This window comes from Mustelus asterias, chromosome 4 (genome assembly GCF_964213995.1).
Source record: "Mustelus asterias chromosome 4, sMusAst1.hap1.1, whole genome shotgun sequence".
Taxonomy (NCBI): Eukaryota; Metazoa; Chordata; class Chondrichthyes; order Carcharhiniformes; family Triakidae; genus Mustelus; species Mustelus asterias.
This window is the reverse complement of record NC_135804.1, coordinates 120,828,488-120,844,150: the sequence shown is the minus strand read 5'-3', so window position 1 is coordinate 120,844,150 and position 15,663 is coordinate 120,828,488. Positions and strand designations below refer to the sequence as shown.

The 15,663-nt window shown below is 41.4% G+C and overlaps 1 protein-coding gene across 5 annotated transcripts in view; it reads right to left on the bottom strand.

The window, feature by feature from the left end:
- diaph2 (diaphanous-related formin 2) overlaps positions 1-15,663 on the bottom strand; it is an 852,337-nt gene that overhangs the window by 702,647 nt on the left and 134,027 nt on the right. For all 5 annotated transcript variants that reach the window (XM_078211680.1, XM_078211681.1, XM_078211683.1 and 2 more), the window contains one exon: positions 1,126-1,230. In XM_078211680.1, the coding sequence (XP_078067806.1) occupies positions 1,126-1,230 (105 nt within the window). The remainder of the gene's footprint in view (positions 1-1,125; positions 1,231-15,663) is intronic.

Below are 15,663 nucleotides of genomic sequence, written 5' to 3'. Positions count from 1 at the left end.
ATGTTAATTTAAACAGGTATCCCATGAATATTTTTTTAAAAAATGGATGAAATTCAGTTCATTAAATCAACCTCAGGCTTCCGACACTCCCACCGATGTTTTAGGTTATTTAGAGAAAACATTACATCAGATATTTGCTGCATCATAAGCAGAATCTCTGGAGGCATATATCTGGGTAAAAAGCTCCAGAAAAATAAACAAAAACAAAAAATCAGAAAATCGAAGTGAAACCTATATATGGCATGACTGTTCATGTTTACAGGAACTCCCGGTATCACTTCAAACCCATACCATGAGAAAACTTTAAAAGTTTTTTTTTGCTCCAGCAAAACTACTCAACCATGGTCAGGAAATATTTTGATCTGCAGCTCTGCTGGCTTCAAGGAGTATGTGTTTGAAGACTGTAAGCAGGTAATTTTTCAATAGTATTCAAATTTATTTTCAGATAATTGCAACTATAAATAACATTGCATTGCTCTTCATGGACTTTGTCATATTCAATTCAAACTACTAAAACTACATCAAGGTGACAGGTTTAGGAACAATAAACTCAGTCACACAGGTTAATAAGCAGGTATTTTCAACAATCAGGACATTGTGTGTGTAAAACTCATCCAATTCTCTCAAATATTCCACAGTGATTTGTTTTGAACAACCGTCACCTCTTCTATTAACCCTCAAAAATAACTAAAATTAATAATCAAGTGAAATTACATTCTGCATATGTTGAAGGGTGAACAGCTGTAATTGGCCGACAGAAGCTACTCCCGGCACAAAACACATCACCCAAGATTTAAAGAGCACATGGATTACCCCAGGGCAGTGGATGCAGGAGGTACTAATGGTTTATAGTAATAAAAGCATCATGTTTCAGATTAGAGTATTTTGTGTGATGTGTTCCAAATCCTCACGAACAATTTATCCACAGTATAAGGCATTTTAAAACCACATTATTAAGCAGCAGCTTTAGGCAATAAAAAAGGGAACATTTAGGCAGCGATCATGGATTGCAGCTTAGCAAAAGCCGAAAGCAGATCATTCTAAACTTATTATATCTGACTGTTAGAGAAATGGCATTTACTGTGCTGTCTTAAAAATGGTAATTTTATTTTAAAAGAACCTTACAGATTTGGCAGTTGCAGAAATGTATTGAACCACCATTTCTCTCTTTGTCGTCAAATCCTTTCCTCGGAGTGGAACCTTACGATCCTCATTCAAATTCATGTCTTCCTGTTGACAAACAATTAAAGAAGAATATTAATTAAGCAATTAAGTTCAACAGACAGAACATCTAGGTCTGAGAACTTTAGACCATTTTCATTAATGTAAGGGCATGACTATATCACTCCATAATCCTGGAACTTGGGTTGGTGTTTTTACCATTGCATTTCCTGAGACACTGCTGAGCAGAAAAGCTAACCACCACTAATTGGCTGGCAGCTCTTGGTAAGCAAGACTTCCATCCCTGGAGTTTTGATTCAAGGGAAGGCCTACCACTGCCATCATCATTGTTGACTTGGCTGTGGTGCAGCAGGCCATCCTGAAAAGAGGCAGCATGAGTCTCGCACCAGCTGGTAAGACTCCTGACTCCTCAAAGATTTTGCCCATGGAGTTGAAACCATAACTGCTGGACTTGACTTGACTGCTAACTGTAGTTGAGCTTCCTAAATTGTTGAACAGACCATTAGATGGTAAGCAATTCCATCTGGAAAGGCAACAGGTTTTTTTCACAAACTAATTTCTTTATACTTAGAACTACAAATGCATCTTCTTAAATTAAAAGGGCCACTATAACACTGATTTGTATAGCATGTTTAGAACATATAGAACAGTACAGCACAGATCAGGCCCTTCGCCCCACGATGTTGTGCCGAGCTTTATCTGATGCCAAGATCAAGCTATCCCACTCCCTATCATCCTGGTGTGCTCCATGTGCCTATCCAATAACCGCTTAAACGTTCCTAAAGTGTCTGACTCCACTATCACTGCAGGCAGTCCATTCCACACCCCAACCACTCTCTGCGTAAAGAACCTACCTCTGATATCCTTCCTATATCTCCCACCACGAACCCTATAGTTATGCCCCCTTGTAATAGCTCCATCCACCCGAGGAAATAGTCTTTCAACGTTCACTCTATCTATCCCCTTCATCATTTTATAAACCTCTATTAAGTCTCCCCTCAGCCTCCTCCGCTCCAGAGAGAACAGCCCAAGCTCCCTCAACCTTTCCTCATAAGACCTACCCTCCAAACCAGGCAGCATCCTGGTAAATCTCCTCTGCACTCTTTCCAGTGCTTCCACATCCTTCCTATAGTGAGGTGACCAGAACTGCACACAATATTCCAAATGTGGTCTCACCAAGGTCCTGTACAGTAGCAGCATAACCCCACGGCTCTTAAACTCCAACCCCCTGTTAATAAAAGCTAACACACTATAGGCCTTCTTCACAGCTCTATCCACTTGACTGGCAACCTTTAGAGATCTGTGGATATGGACCCCAAGATCTCACTGTTCCTCCAGTCTTCAGAACCCTACCTTTGACACTGTAATCCACATTTAAATTAGTCCTACCAAAATGAATCACCTCACATTTATCAGGGTTAAACTCCATTTGCCATTTTTCAGCCCAGCTTTGCATCCTATCTATGTCTCTTTGCAGCCTACAACAGCCCTCCACCTCATCCACTACTCCACCAATCTTGGTGTCATCAGCAAATTTACTGATCCACCCTTCAGCCCCCTCCTCTAAGTCATTAATAAAAATCACAAAGAGCAGAGGACCAAGCACTGATCCCTGTGGCACTCCGCTAGCAACCTGCCTCCAATCCGAAAATTTTCCATCCACCACCACCCTCTGTCTTCGATCAGACAGCCAGTTACCTATCCAATCGGCCAACTTTCCCTCTATCCCACACCTCCTCACTTTCATCATAAGCTGACCATGGGGGACCTTATCAAACGCCTTACTAAAATCCATGTATATGACATCAACTGCCCTACCTTCATCAACACACTTAGTTACCTCCTCAAAAAATTCAATCAAATTTGTGAGGCACGACTTGCCCTTCACGAATCCGTGCTGACTATCCCGGATTAATCCGCATCTTTCTAAATGGTCGTAAATCCCATCCCTAAGGACCTTTGCCATCAATTTACCAACCACCGAAGTAAGACTAACCAGTCTATAATTACCAGGGTCATTTCTATTCCCTTTCTTAAACAGAGGAACAACATTCGCCACTCTCCAGTCCTCTGGCACCATCCCCGTGGACAGTGAGGACCCAAAGATCAAAGCCAAAGGCTCTGCAATCTCATCCCTTGCCTCCCAAAGAATCCTAGGATACATTTCATCAGGCCCAGGGGACTTATCGACCTTCAGTTTATTCAAAACTGCCAGTACATCCTCCCTCCGAACATCTATTTCCTCCAGCCTATAACACCTTCTCTTCCTCAAAAACATGGCCCCTCTCCTTGGTGAACACTGAAGAAAGGTATTCATTCATCCTATCTCTACTGACTCCATACACAAGTTCCCACTACTGTCCTTGACCGGCCCTAACTTCACCCTGGTCATTCTTTTATTCCTCACATAAGAGTAAAAAACCTTGAAAGGTCTAATGCAATGAAAAGTTTAATGCAATGAAAAGTTTAATGCAATGAAAATTCCAAGGCACTCGATAAGAGCATTACAAACAATATTACAGCAATCCACTTTCGCTCTTAGAGCAGATGGACAATAGCTCACTCTCAGAGGTAGATTTTAAGAAGTGTCATCATGGAAGAGACAGAAGGAGAGCGGTAGAGAGGTGTACAGAGCAAATTCCAGAATTTAGGTCCTAAGTAGTTGAAGTCATTGACATCAATGGTGGAGCGATTGAAATCAGGGAATTTCAAGGAGAGGGATTTTCCCAAAAAGTTTCTAAGCGTCATAACAACAAGAAAACAAGAGTTTTTCATGCTGGTCTTTTCAGTGTGCTTCGCATCGAAATCTTTCAATGGAGTGCACTGAAAAAACCTCCATATGGTCCACACCATCATGGAGACTCCAAGCACGTGACTCACAAAGTAGCCACTGCTGTGCATCATTAGGCAGGGAGGAGCTCCACTGAAAAAACTAACGATGCACTCAGTCAGTCATGCCTAGGATGGTCCACGAAGAGCCCAGGGATTTCTGATGCAGCTATCATGCACACTCCCTGGATGCCACGCACATGATACGACATTAAAGGGAGTAGATTCCCTTCCTGTTAATGAAGGGCACCACTTGATTGCCTCCATATGGTCCACACCGTCATGGAGGCTCCAAGCTCGTGACTCACCCAAAGTGGCCACAGCTGTGCACTGTTAGACGGGGGAAGCTCCACTAAAAAAAACTAACAATGCACACAGTCAGTCATGCCTGGGATGGTCCTCAAAGAGCCCAAGGATTTCTGAGCTGTGCCAGATGCAGCTATCATGCACATTCCCTGGGTGCCATGCATATGATGTTCAGAAGATGGTCGCACACAATAAGACATTATGGGAGTAGATTCCCTTCCTGTTAATGAAGCGCACCACTTGATCGTGTGGGGTCAAGCGTGCCGTTTATAGCCCCCTGCAGGAGGCATCCCAGCAATGGTTGAAGCCTGCAGTCCAGGCTTCCTGTTGGGCTCAGGTCAAAATTAATGTAGTGGCTTGCCCAGGCATACAAGGCATCTATCACTTCATGAATGCACTTGGGCACAGAGGACTGGCAGATGACGCAGAGCTCATCAGTGGAGGCCTGGAAGGTCCCATGGCGTAGAGGTCGACCTCATAAGCCACTCCTCAGGGTGGTTCAAGAGAATGCATGCAACACGAGCCCCCAAGCCAGAGGAAAACCCTGAGATGAGACAACACCCCACCCCACAAAACCACTGCACCAATGCAAGCCCCAGCACACCCCGCAACATGGCAGTGATTGAGACACCCACTTGCATCCTGGGGATTGGTACTCAGTGGTACTTCTAGTTCTTCTTTCCTACTGCTGCGTCTGAACCACACTTTTATAGAGAAGCAGTGATTTGCGCCAAATGACATCATGCCAGAGACATGGGAGGCATTGAGGAGGGGGAATGTGCCAACTTCGCTAATGATAGAAATCCATTCAAATTCATGCCAATAAGCTTTGCGTCCATTCCAAGTGAAAAGCGGTTCACAACAGTAAAAAGGGGCTGGGAAGATAAACTCTATGTGCTGAGCATGAATCAAATTTTTAGCATCTCAAGCTATTTTCCAAGCTCACCACGCTGATTGACAGGTGTGGCAAGGTGCGCCCCCCTCCTTACAGAACTAGAGAGGTCCCAGAAGATTGTGGTGTTGGGGAGGATTACAGATAGCGAGGGGTTAGGCCACGGAGGGACTTTAAAATGAGGACAAGAATGTTAAAATAAATACATTGTTTGAGTGGCCACCAATTAGAAATCACAAGGGTAATAACTTGAACCAAGTCCCATTCACCTAAGGCATGGACAGCAGAATGAATCACATTGAAACACACAAAATTCTGAAGGAGCTTGATAGGGTAGTTGCTGAGAGATTGTTTCCACTGGTCAGGGATTCTAAAACACAGGGGCACTGTTTCAGGATAAGGGCCAATCATTTAGGACTAGGATGTGGAGAAATTACTTCACTCAAAGGGTTGTGAATTCTTGGAATTCTCTGCACCAGAGGGTTGCAGATGCTCCACTACTGAATACATTAAAAGCTGGTTTAGACAGAGTTTTGGTCTCTCAGGGAATTAAAGAAAATGGAGAGCGGAGAGAGAAGTTGTTGAAGTCAGTGATCAGCCATAATCGTATTGAATGGTGAAGCAGGCTTGATGGATCATATGGTCTATTCCTACTCTTATTTATTTTGTTCTTGCAGAAGCTCAAGCTCACCTTGGGGTCAAAAACGTCACTAATATTGCAAGCTGACCAGTGTAGCCTCAGAACAGGAAGGAATCATTCACTAGGAAAAGTAGTTTGGTGTAGGAACCAAAAGCAATGGCTCCAGTGTATCCACAGGATGTGGGGCTCCTGGAGATGAGCTGTTACAGGGCTTGAGGGGAGATAGAAACAAAACTCGATAAAGATGCAGAGTTTGAGCAAGGGCAGCAGGGAGCATGAGAAGAGGTTTGGCTAGTGGGAGGGAGGAATGAGACAGTTACAGCTGATCAGGTGGTTTTGATCTTCGTGACGATGAAATGAACTCTTTGCACTGTTCAAGCCAAGGGTTGGAAAACAAGAGAGAGGAATTCAAGATGATTCATAGTAGGTAAAAGAAGCCAAAGCTTTGACACTGGACTCAGAACCCAAATTGCTGCCAAATAGTGTTAGTTCAAACAAAACTAGTTTTGAAACAAATCCCCACTCACCTGAGAAGGCAGCAATGGATTAAATGAAGCTTCAATGCCAATTTCTGAACGTACTAAAATAATGCTGATTTGCAAAATTAGTGTGTATTAATGTGTGGATGGCATGGTGGCATAGTGGTTAGCACTGCTGCCTCACAGCTCCGGTTTCCTCCCACATTCCAAAGATAGGTGGATTGGCCATGCTAAATTGCTGCTTAATGTCCAAAGATATATAGGTTAGTGGGGTAAATAAGTGGGGTTAAGCCTGGGTAAGAGTCGGTGCAGACTCGATGGGCCAAACAGCCTTCTTTGGCACTGTAGAGATTCTATTCTATCAGAATTACCACATTCACTGCAACATGTATAACAGTACATCATCTGTAATATTCAAGATTTCTTCAAAAATGTCAAACAAATCTGCATTATAACTCTCAGAAATCTTTGCATGACAGCTAGATTGTAACCCTCTTGGCTATATAATAATTAGGCTGCAGAACCCCATAATAGTAGCCAAAAGACTAGATGTTTTTAAAATATATTCGTATTTAGTAACAAGAACCAAGACTAATTTCTCATTAAAAAGATTTGTTTTGCAATTTAACATTGAAAAAGGTGAGCTGCTGCTTATTATAAAAACTCTTGTGAAAATGATAGCATAAACTTGGCTATGGCTAAGCAGAACAAACAAAGCTTAGCAAATCTTTAGATTCAAAATATTGCCAACGAACAGATTTCTGTCATATAGTAAGTGTTCATTTTGACATCCTGAAAGGTATTATATATCATGCCTTGGCTCAATGATGGCATTCTTACCTTGAGCCAGATGGTCATGTGTCTAGCCCACTCTGGAAGCTTATGCACATAAGCTCAGCTGACACTTCAGAAAAGAGGGAGTGTTGCAGTGTTGGGAGATGCTGCTTTTCAGACGAGATGCTAAACATCTGTCAGCCATTTCAGATGTATGCAAAGGATCAGCACTATTAAAAGAGCAGAGGATTTCACCAAGCGTCCTGACTAATATTTACCCTCAAAGTGCAATAAAAAACGTCACTTGGTCAATTGGCTCACTGCTGCCTGTCAAATCTTCCTGTGTGCAAAATGGCTGTTAAATTTCAAAAGTTACGTTGCTTCAGAGAAAAAATGGCTGAGAAGCACTTTGGGGTGTACCAATATCATGAAAGCCTTTTTTTTCTATTTAAAATTCCAAAAGGAAGCTAACTTTGCTTATTTAGAGTGCTTTATCATGTGGCTAAAAATGGACATTGTGCAGGACAGTAAAAAAAAAGAAAGCAGGATAGGAGTTGAAACCTAGACAAACAGCAAGGTTTTTAAGAAGACCTCTAAGCAGAGAAGAAGGTGACAAACAATAGAATTTCAGAAAAGAGTTACAAACAGCAATGACATAATGGCAGCGGACAAGGACAAACTGGTCTCATTGAAAATATAAGGCTATGTTCTACAGAGATATAACAAGAGGTTGTGAAAGGTACAGGTTGCAAGGGCAGACAGAGATTTGAAAATTATGCAAAACAATTTAAGATTGAAGAGTTAAAAATTAGCTAGAACAAGAATGACAGAATGCCATAATTTTATACATTGAGGAAAAAAGCCCACAGCATTTTGAATGTAATATGCTTGGACCAGCAACGAGAAATCAAGAATGAGTTGAAAGGCTTGAAATAGAAAAACAATGGAGAAAAAAGGAGAGTGGAATTGGGTATCGTTGCAAAGGTGGAGGGAAAGCAGCCTTGGTAATGAGCAGCATGCAAGGAAGGAAATTCAGCTCAGAACAAACAGGCACACCACCAACATGGCAAATCTTGAGGCAAACATAAGCACTCCAATCGCTGATAACAATCAAATCGCACTTGGCATGAATTGTTTACTAAAAGAGTCCCCATTTAAAATATCTAAGAACTGCTGAATTAAACCAAGGAACAGTCTCAGCGATTCATTGAAACCGAACATGGTGACAATGATGATGTGAGAGCATGCAGTATTAGTTCCTCCAAGACCCATGTCCAAGGTGATATGGCAATATTGTGGGAATATGCAATTTAATCGAGCAAAGGAAAGGTCCCTACAAGATAGAAGCAGGAAAACTGTATATCCTCCTGTGATCTGAGCTCTAGGTAATCATGGATGAATTATGGTGAACCATGGAGTCAGAGAAAAGACATATGCAAGTATCATTTTGCCTTCAATCAAATGACTTAACCGAATATTCAAGACAGCAGTTCCATAACTCTTTGGTTGACATTTTATCTTAATGAAAATATTGTTTGTGCAATAAAAGACCAAAATGAAATGTGAAGCATTCTTAAAATCTAGATTTATGAAATAGATCAATAAGAATATCATGAAAGGTTAGTAAGTTACTTTGAAAAGGCTGGACTTTATTTCTTACTGCATAGGAAAATAAATAAATACTTTGTAAAAAATTATTTAAAACATTTTTTGACCCTGTTGTTATTCTGAAAGGGGTCAAAGATTTAACGCTGTAATTTGAATGAGATTATTTAAAGGCTTATATATTTGTTATAAATTTTACTCCCTTCTTTAAGTTACAAAGCAAATGCATAGAGTGGACAAGGCTAACCCATAATCCATCTCCTTGTTTGCTCCAAAAAACAATTCAAATTGAATTCAATTTATGGTCCCCATAAGAGAGACATACAAGATCTAAACTGACAAGAAAATGCACTGTGCCTGATCCGACACTTGATCTTAGCCAAAAGGCCAATTATAATAAAACTGCTGACATTTTTTGACATTGGTGTTATTTTAAAAAGATTCAAAGATATGATGTTGTAATTTGATTTGATTTGATTTTTTATTGTCACATGTATTAGCATACAGTGAAAAGTATTGTTTCTTGCACACTATACAGACTTAGCATACCGTTCATAGAGAAGGAAAGGAGAAAGTGCAGAATGTAGTGTTACAGTCATCGATAGGGTGCAGAGAAAGATCAACTTAATACAAGATAGGTCCATTCAAACGTCTGATGACAGCAGGGAAAAAGCTGTTCTCAAGTCACTTGGTACCTGTCGTCAGACATTTGTACCTTTTTCCCAACGTAAGAAGGTGAAAGAGAGCAAGTCCGGATGCGTGGGGTCCTTGGGCTGCTTTTCCGAGGCAGCAGGAATTGTAGACAGAGTCAATGGATGAGAGGCTGGTTTGTGTGATGGACTGGGCTTCGTTCACGATCCTTTTGTTTTTGTGGTCTTGGACAGAGCAGGAGCATACCAAGCTGTGAAACAACCAGAAAGGCTGCTTTCTATAGTGCATTTTGTAAACGTTGGTGAAAGTCATAGCCGACATGCCAAATTTCCTTAGCCTCCTTAGAAAGTAAAGGCATTGGTGGGCTTTTTTAACTATAGCATAGAGACCTGGTGGGCTTTCCTGACTATAACATTGGCACGGAGGGACCAGGACAGGTTGTTGGTGAACGTGACACTTAGAAAGTTGAAGCTCTCGACCATTTCCACTTTGTCTCCATTGATGTAGACAGGGGCATGTCCTCCACTGCTCTTCCTGAAGTCGATGACTATCTCCTTCGTTTTGTTGACATTGAGGGAGAGATTATTGTGGTCGCACCAGTTCACCAGATTCTCTATTTCTTTCCTATACTCCATCTAATCATGGTTTGCGATCCAACCCACTTCAGTGGAGTCATCAGCAAACTTGAAAATCGAGTTGGGGGGGGTCATGCGGTCATAGGTGTATAAGGAGTATAGTAAGGGGCTGAGGACAGCGTTGTGAGGCACCAGTGTTGAGGATAATCATAGAGGTGGTGGTGTTGCCTATCTTTACTGATTATAGTCTGTGGGTTAGGAAGTCTGGAATCCAGTCGCAGAAAGAACTGGCCATAGTGTTTGGAGTTAAGTTTTGTAGGCATAATGGTGTTAAAGGCTGAGCTTTAATCAATAAATAGGAGTCTGACATAGGTATCTTTGTTGGCTTGGTGTTCCAGGGTTGAGTGCAGGACCAGGAGATGGCATCTGCTGTGGACCTGTTGCGGCGGCAGGCAAACTGTAGTGGATCCAGGCAATCCAGGAGGCTGGAATTGATTCATGCCATGTCTAACCTTTCAAAGCACGATATAATGATGGATGTCAGAGCCACTGGACGATGGTCATTAAGGCACTTTGCCTGGCTTTTCTTTGGTACCGGGATGATGGTCATCTTCTTGAAGCAGATACTCGAGACTTCAGATTGGTGTAAAGAGAGGATAAAGATGTCAGTGAATACCCCCGCCAGCTGGTCCACGCAAGATTAGAGTGCTTGCCCGGGTACCCCATCCGGGCCAGTCGCTTTCCATGGGTTCACATTCATGAAGGCTGTTCAGATGTCTGCGAGGCCTCAGGAAGTTTCGTCTCAAGGCTATTTGTCGTGGTGTATATTTCGTCCAGCACGGTCTTCACGACCACGTGGGGTGGGATGTAAACTGCTGTGTAATTTGAATGAGATTATTTAAATGCTGATTGATACTGTAATCCAAGTTGGGCATGAGAGAGCCTTTATAAAAACCTGGGGACTGCTTAGAATGACGTTAGCAATAAATTAATCAACTCTCATACTTATTTCAACCTAACTCATGTTGAACATGTGCCACCTGCAGATAAGACACATTACAAAATAAAAAGCAAGTACCAGTTATCTGCCAGTCCCACGAGTGGCCATCTACAATATTGGACATTGCACTGGTGAAACATTTGCAAATTCAAAGCTCCCTGTATACATCTAATAATTTTCTGAAACAAATGCTTTATATATTTCCCTTTTCTAGAAATATCATTGTCCAATTGCAATTCTGTATTAGTTAGTGCTTAAAAATTATGTTGAGAAGTCCACATTATACACAAGGCTTTTAATACCCTGTTTCTGGATATCCTTTAGCATTGTGCAGAATAACTCGGAGGGACTCTGATTTGGACCAGTGTGGATTTTGGCTTTGCTGGGTACACACAAACACAGGAAGTGAAAGGGAAAGAGGGTAATATTGACAAAAATTGAGGCAGAAGAATGGTTTGAAAATAGAGCAGAGCAAGAGGCAACTGCATAGATGCTGGAGCCCAAACAACATTGAATCATAGAATCCCCCAAGTGCAGAAGGAGGCCATTCGGCCCATCAAGCCTGCACCGAAAACAATCCCACCCAGGCCCTATTCGTGTAACACCACACATTTACCCTGCTAATTCCCCTAACACGAAGGGGCAATTTAGCATGGCTAATCAATCTAACCCACACATATCTGGACTATGGGAGGAAACTTGGGAGCACCCGGAGGAAACCCACACAGACACAGGGAGAACATGCAAACTCCATACAGTCACCCAAGGCCAGAATTGAACCCTGGCATAGTGAGGTAGCAGTGCTAACCACCGTGCTAACCCTTTTTTCTTCTTTTTACTGAAGATGCAAAAGATGCCAGGGAGCTATGCTAACTGTCGGATAGACCCAGGAGCATGGTTTTTTGAAGGAATGAAAGTATGGAATAAGGACTGAATACAGCCATGCAACAGTGACCTGCCTGAGAGCAGGTACTCTCATCAGTTCCCCGCATTTTGCGGTCTTCTGCTTTCCTCTCAGTTGCTTGTCAGAGCCTCCCATTTTCAAGTTCTCCAACTTCATCACTCTCTTTCTCCCTCTTGATCTACATCCATCCAACCTCCTCTGTCACCTTCTTCAGCAAATTTTCCTGTCTTGGAATGTGGCCAAACAAATCTTGTCCCCTTTTCTTGATGATATTTACGAATGATCTTTCCTCCTCCACTGTCCTAAGAACTTCTTAATTGTTCTTGTGCTTTCTCCAATTGGTCCACTCCATCCTTTTCCGGAACCACATTTCACAACTTTCTAGCCTTTGGATATCCATTTTTCTCAAGTTTTATGTTTCAAATCCATACAACAAGAAACTTCAAATCACAGTCTGAATAATTCTTTCCTTATGAGCTGAACTCATTCCTATACTGAGAATTCTTTATTTTGGAGAATGCATTTTTTGCCATTGTTATCCTAAGTCTGAAGCATCAGCAAAGTAGTAGATATAAGAATAGAGGGGCAGAAAGAGAACAGTAGCAAGAGTAAATAAGTAAAAGCTCTTTTTAATTAAAAATATTTTCCAAATAGACCTGATAATAGGTTCTGAAAGTTTAAGTTTAAAGTTAAAAAATGTATTTATTAGTGTCACAAATAGGCTTACATTACTGCAATGAAGTTACTGTGAAAATCCCCTAGTCACCACACTCAGGCGTCTGTTCGGGTACACTGGAGAGAGAATTTAGTATGGCCAATACACTGAACCTTTCGGACTGTGGGAGGAAACCGGAGCACCCGGAGGAAACCCACAGAGACACGGTGATGTGGGGGTCGAATTAGGCTAATAAATACACAACCATAGATTTAGGAACACTAACACAACACTAACTTTAGAATGAATGATCTTGGGCTATGGGAAGGTAGGCCAGCCAGGGTTGTTGCCATAGAAGACAGCTCTGTATGATTAACAAATATTTCTCATTTAAAACATGTACTCTGAATTTACAAGATGGATGTGTTTTGCTTTTGGTTACATTTTATGAAACTTCAGTCAGTGACAAAATATAGCAGGCCCTAGTGGGTGGGGTAAGAAACAAGAGATCTCCTGAAGGCAGTAATGCTATCAGCAGTGGTCGGGAACAAGATGGCTACCAATGTTAGCCTTATGAATGGGGTCATACAACTTCGAGAGATAAAGCAGGTGGCGAGCAGAGAATAAAGAATTTCTCAGGGTCAGACAAGAGTCACATGGTTTCAATTCAGTGGGAATCATTCTCCAATTTCACTGTCCAGCGTTGCATATTGCTGGGCAACAGAAGGGAAGTAACATCCAAAATTAATGACAAATGAAATCCCATGAGGTCAGGATATGTATTGTTATTGGCTGGAGTTAATGACAGGATAATTATTGACTCATTTGTTTTACTGGATAAGGCCCACCGGAAAGGTGGGCAATATGATTTTGGGAACGTATAATTGCCTTCACAGGGACATTGTTCTTTAGAATGATATCCGGCTGCCCGCATTCTTTATCTTGAGTGCAAGGCTTCCTCATATCATTCTCTCATTCGGTTAAATAAAGTCACGTCTTCAAAATCAATACACTGCATTGAGTCTTTGTACTAGCTTAAGTCTGAGCAAATACATAGCCTCGAGAGGAAACTCCCGTCCACACACGATTAAAGCGTGCAAACTCCACATACACAGTGACCTAAGCTGGGAATAGAACCAGGTCCCTGGCGCTGTGAAGCAGCAGTGCTAACCACTGTGCCACCGTACTGCTCCAAACCGGCACATCCAGAGGAAACCCACAGAGACATGGAGAGAACATGCAGACTTCGCACAGACACTGACCCAAGCTGGGAAACTATGAGGCAGCAGTGCCAACCACTGTGCCACCATGCTGCCCCTGAAGAAAACACTAGAGCAATGATGTGCAGGTTAAGTGGATGGGCCGTGTTAAATTGATCCTTAATGTCTCACGATGTGTGGTTAGGGGATTAGTGGGGTAAATACATGGGGTTACAGGGATAGAGCCTGGGTAAGATGTACTGCTGGAGAGTTGGTACATACTTGATAGGCCAAATGACCTCCTTCTGCACTGTAGGGATTCTATAATTCTATAAGACCCGAGTGAGCAGCATTATCTCAAGGTTGAAAGCCCACATTGACAGTGCAACAAGCATTTGCTTATATAAGAATTTCCATTCTCACTATTTATGTAGCAATTATATGGCCTAAGAGCAATCGAAAACCATAATATGGACAGTGGTGCCATATGAAATAATCTGCAAATTTGTACAAACTGAAAATAGCTACTTGGGCCCATAATATAACCTATGTTTCTGTTTGAGCAGTCATATATACTTGCATGCTGAAAAATCATGTAGATAAACATGATGTATTCAACATTAAGCCATACATACCAAATAAATCAAGGCAAAATATCAACCTTCAAAATCTTCCAATTAAATTCCAAGGGAAAGATAGCAACAGTATCTTTTGGCCTGTGTTATCTAAATGTTTAGTGTCCATCTTTAGCAGATATCTCTACAACCATTTGACATACGGGAGATAATATAACCGAATACAATTTGAAACAATGATGCTGTCCCATTTTTAAATCATAGTGGTTAGTGCTGCGTTTAAATTAAATGTATAATACTGTAGCAGAATTTGCCACTAGAGGGCATTCAGATTCAATATATTTCTCATTCAAGTTTCATAACATGGCACAACTAACTATAAACCATAAGCTTAATTTCCAAATGCTACAGTACAAATTTATGCAATGCATCTGAGTGAAGTATAGTGGGAACAGAAACTGTAGCTGTAAGTCAAAATATTGCCATCACTGAACCTTTTATGGCAAAATATCTTGTGGAAAGCTTGACTCGATAATTTTCCCCGATTGAAGATGTGAATATTTCCACAATCGTTCTCTACACCCTATGACTGTAACACTACATTCTGCACTCTCTCCTTTCCTTCCCTATGTACGTTATGCTTTGTCTGTACAGCACACAAGAAACAATAGTTTTCACTGTATACTAACACGAGACAATAAATCAAATCAATAAAGGAACATGTCTTACTTACAATAGGAACTTACTTTGTTTGATGGTTGGTTTCAAGATCATATCAAGGATGGAACAGTTTATGAGCATTAGCAGAAGCCTCAAGATTATATTGCAAGTTTAAAATCATTGTCAATTATTGTCAGCTCTCCACAAGCCTTTGAGCATTCTTTCAAAGTAATAGGAGACCAAATATTGAGTGGAATGCGAGACAGGTTGAGGGATATTGAAAAAAGTAGTCTTGTATTGTATCAGAACCTGGAAAGTATTCAGATTTGTGCTGGTAAATGCTAAGCAATGACCAGCTCAAACAAGGCTTGCCTTAACATTTCCCTTTCATATTTAATAACATTACCATCATTGATCTTTTTTTTAATTCACAGGATGTGGGTGTCGCTGGTTAGAGCAGCATTGGTTTCCCAACCCTCTTTGCCCTTGAGAAGGATGTGATGAGCCATCTTTTTTAACTACTGCAATCCATGTGGTGTGGGTTTATGCACAATGCTGTTGGGAAGGGATAACATTCTGGGTACTTAACATTGACCAGAAGTCTAACTGCGCCAGCTACCTAAATCCTGTGGTTAGAAGTGCAGGTCAGAAACATGAAATTCTAAGCAAGTAACTCACCTCATGGTTCCAGAAAGCCTGTTCATCATCCACAATATTCAAGTCAGGAGTGCGATGGA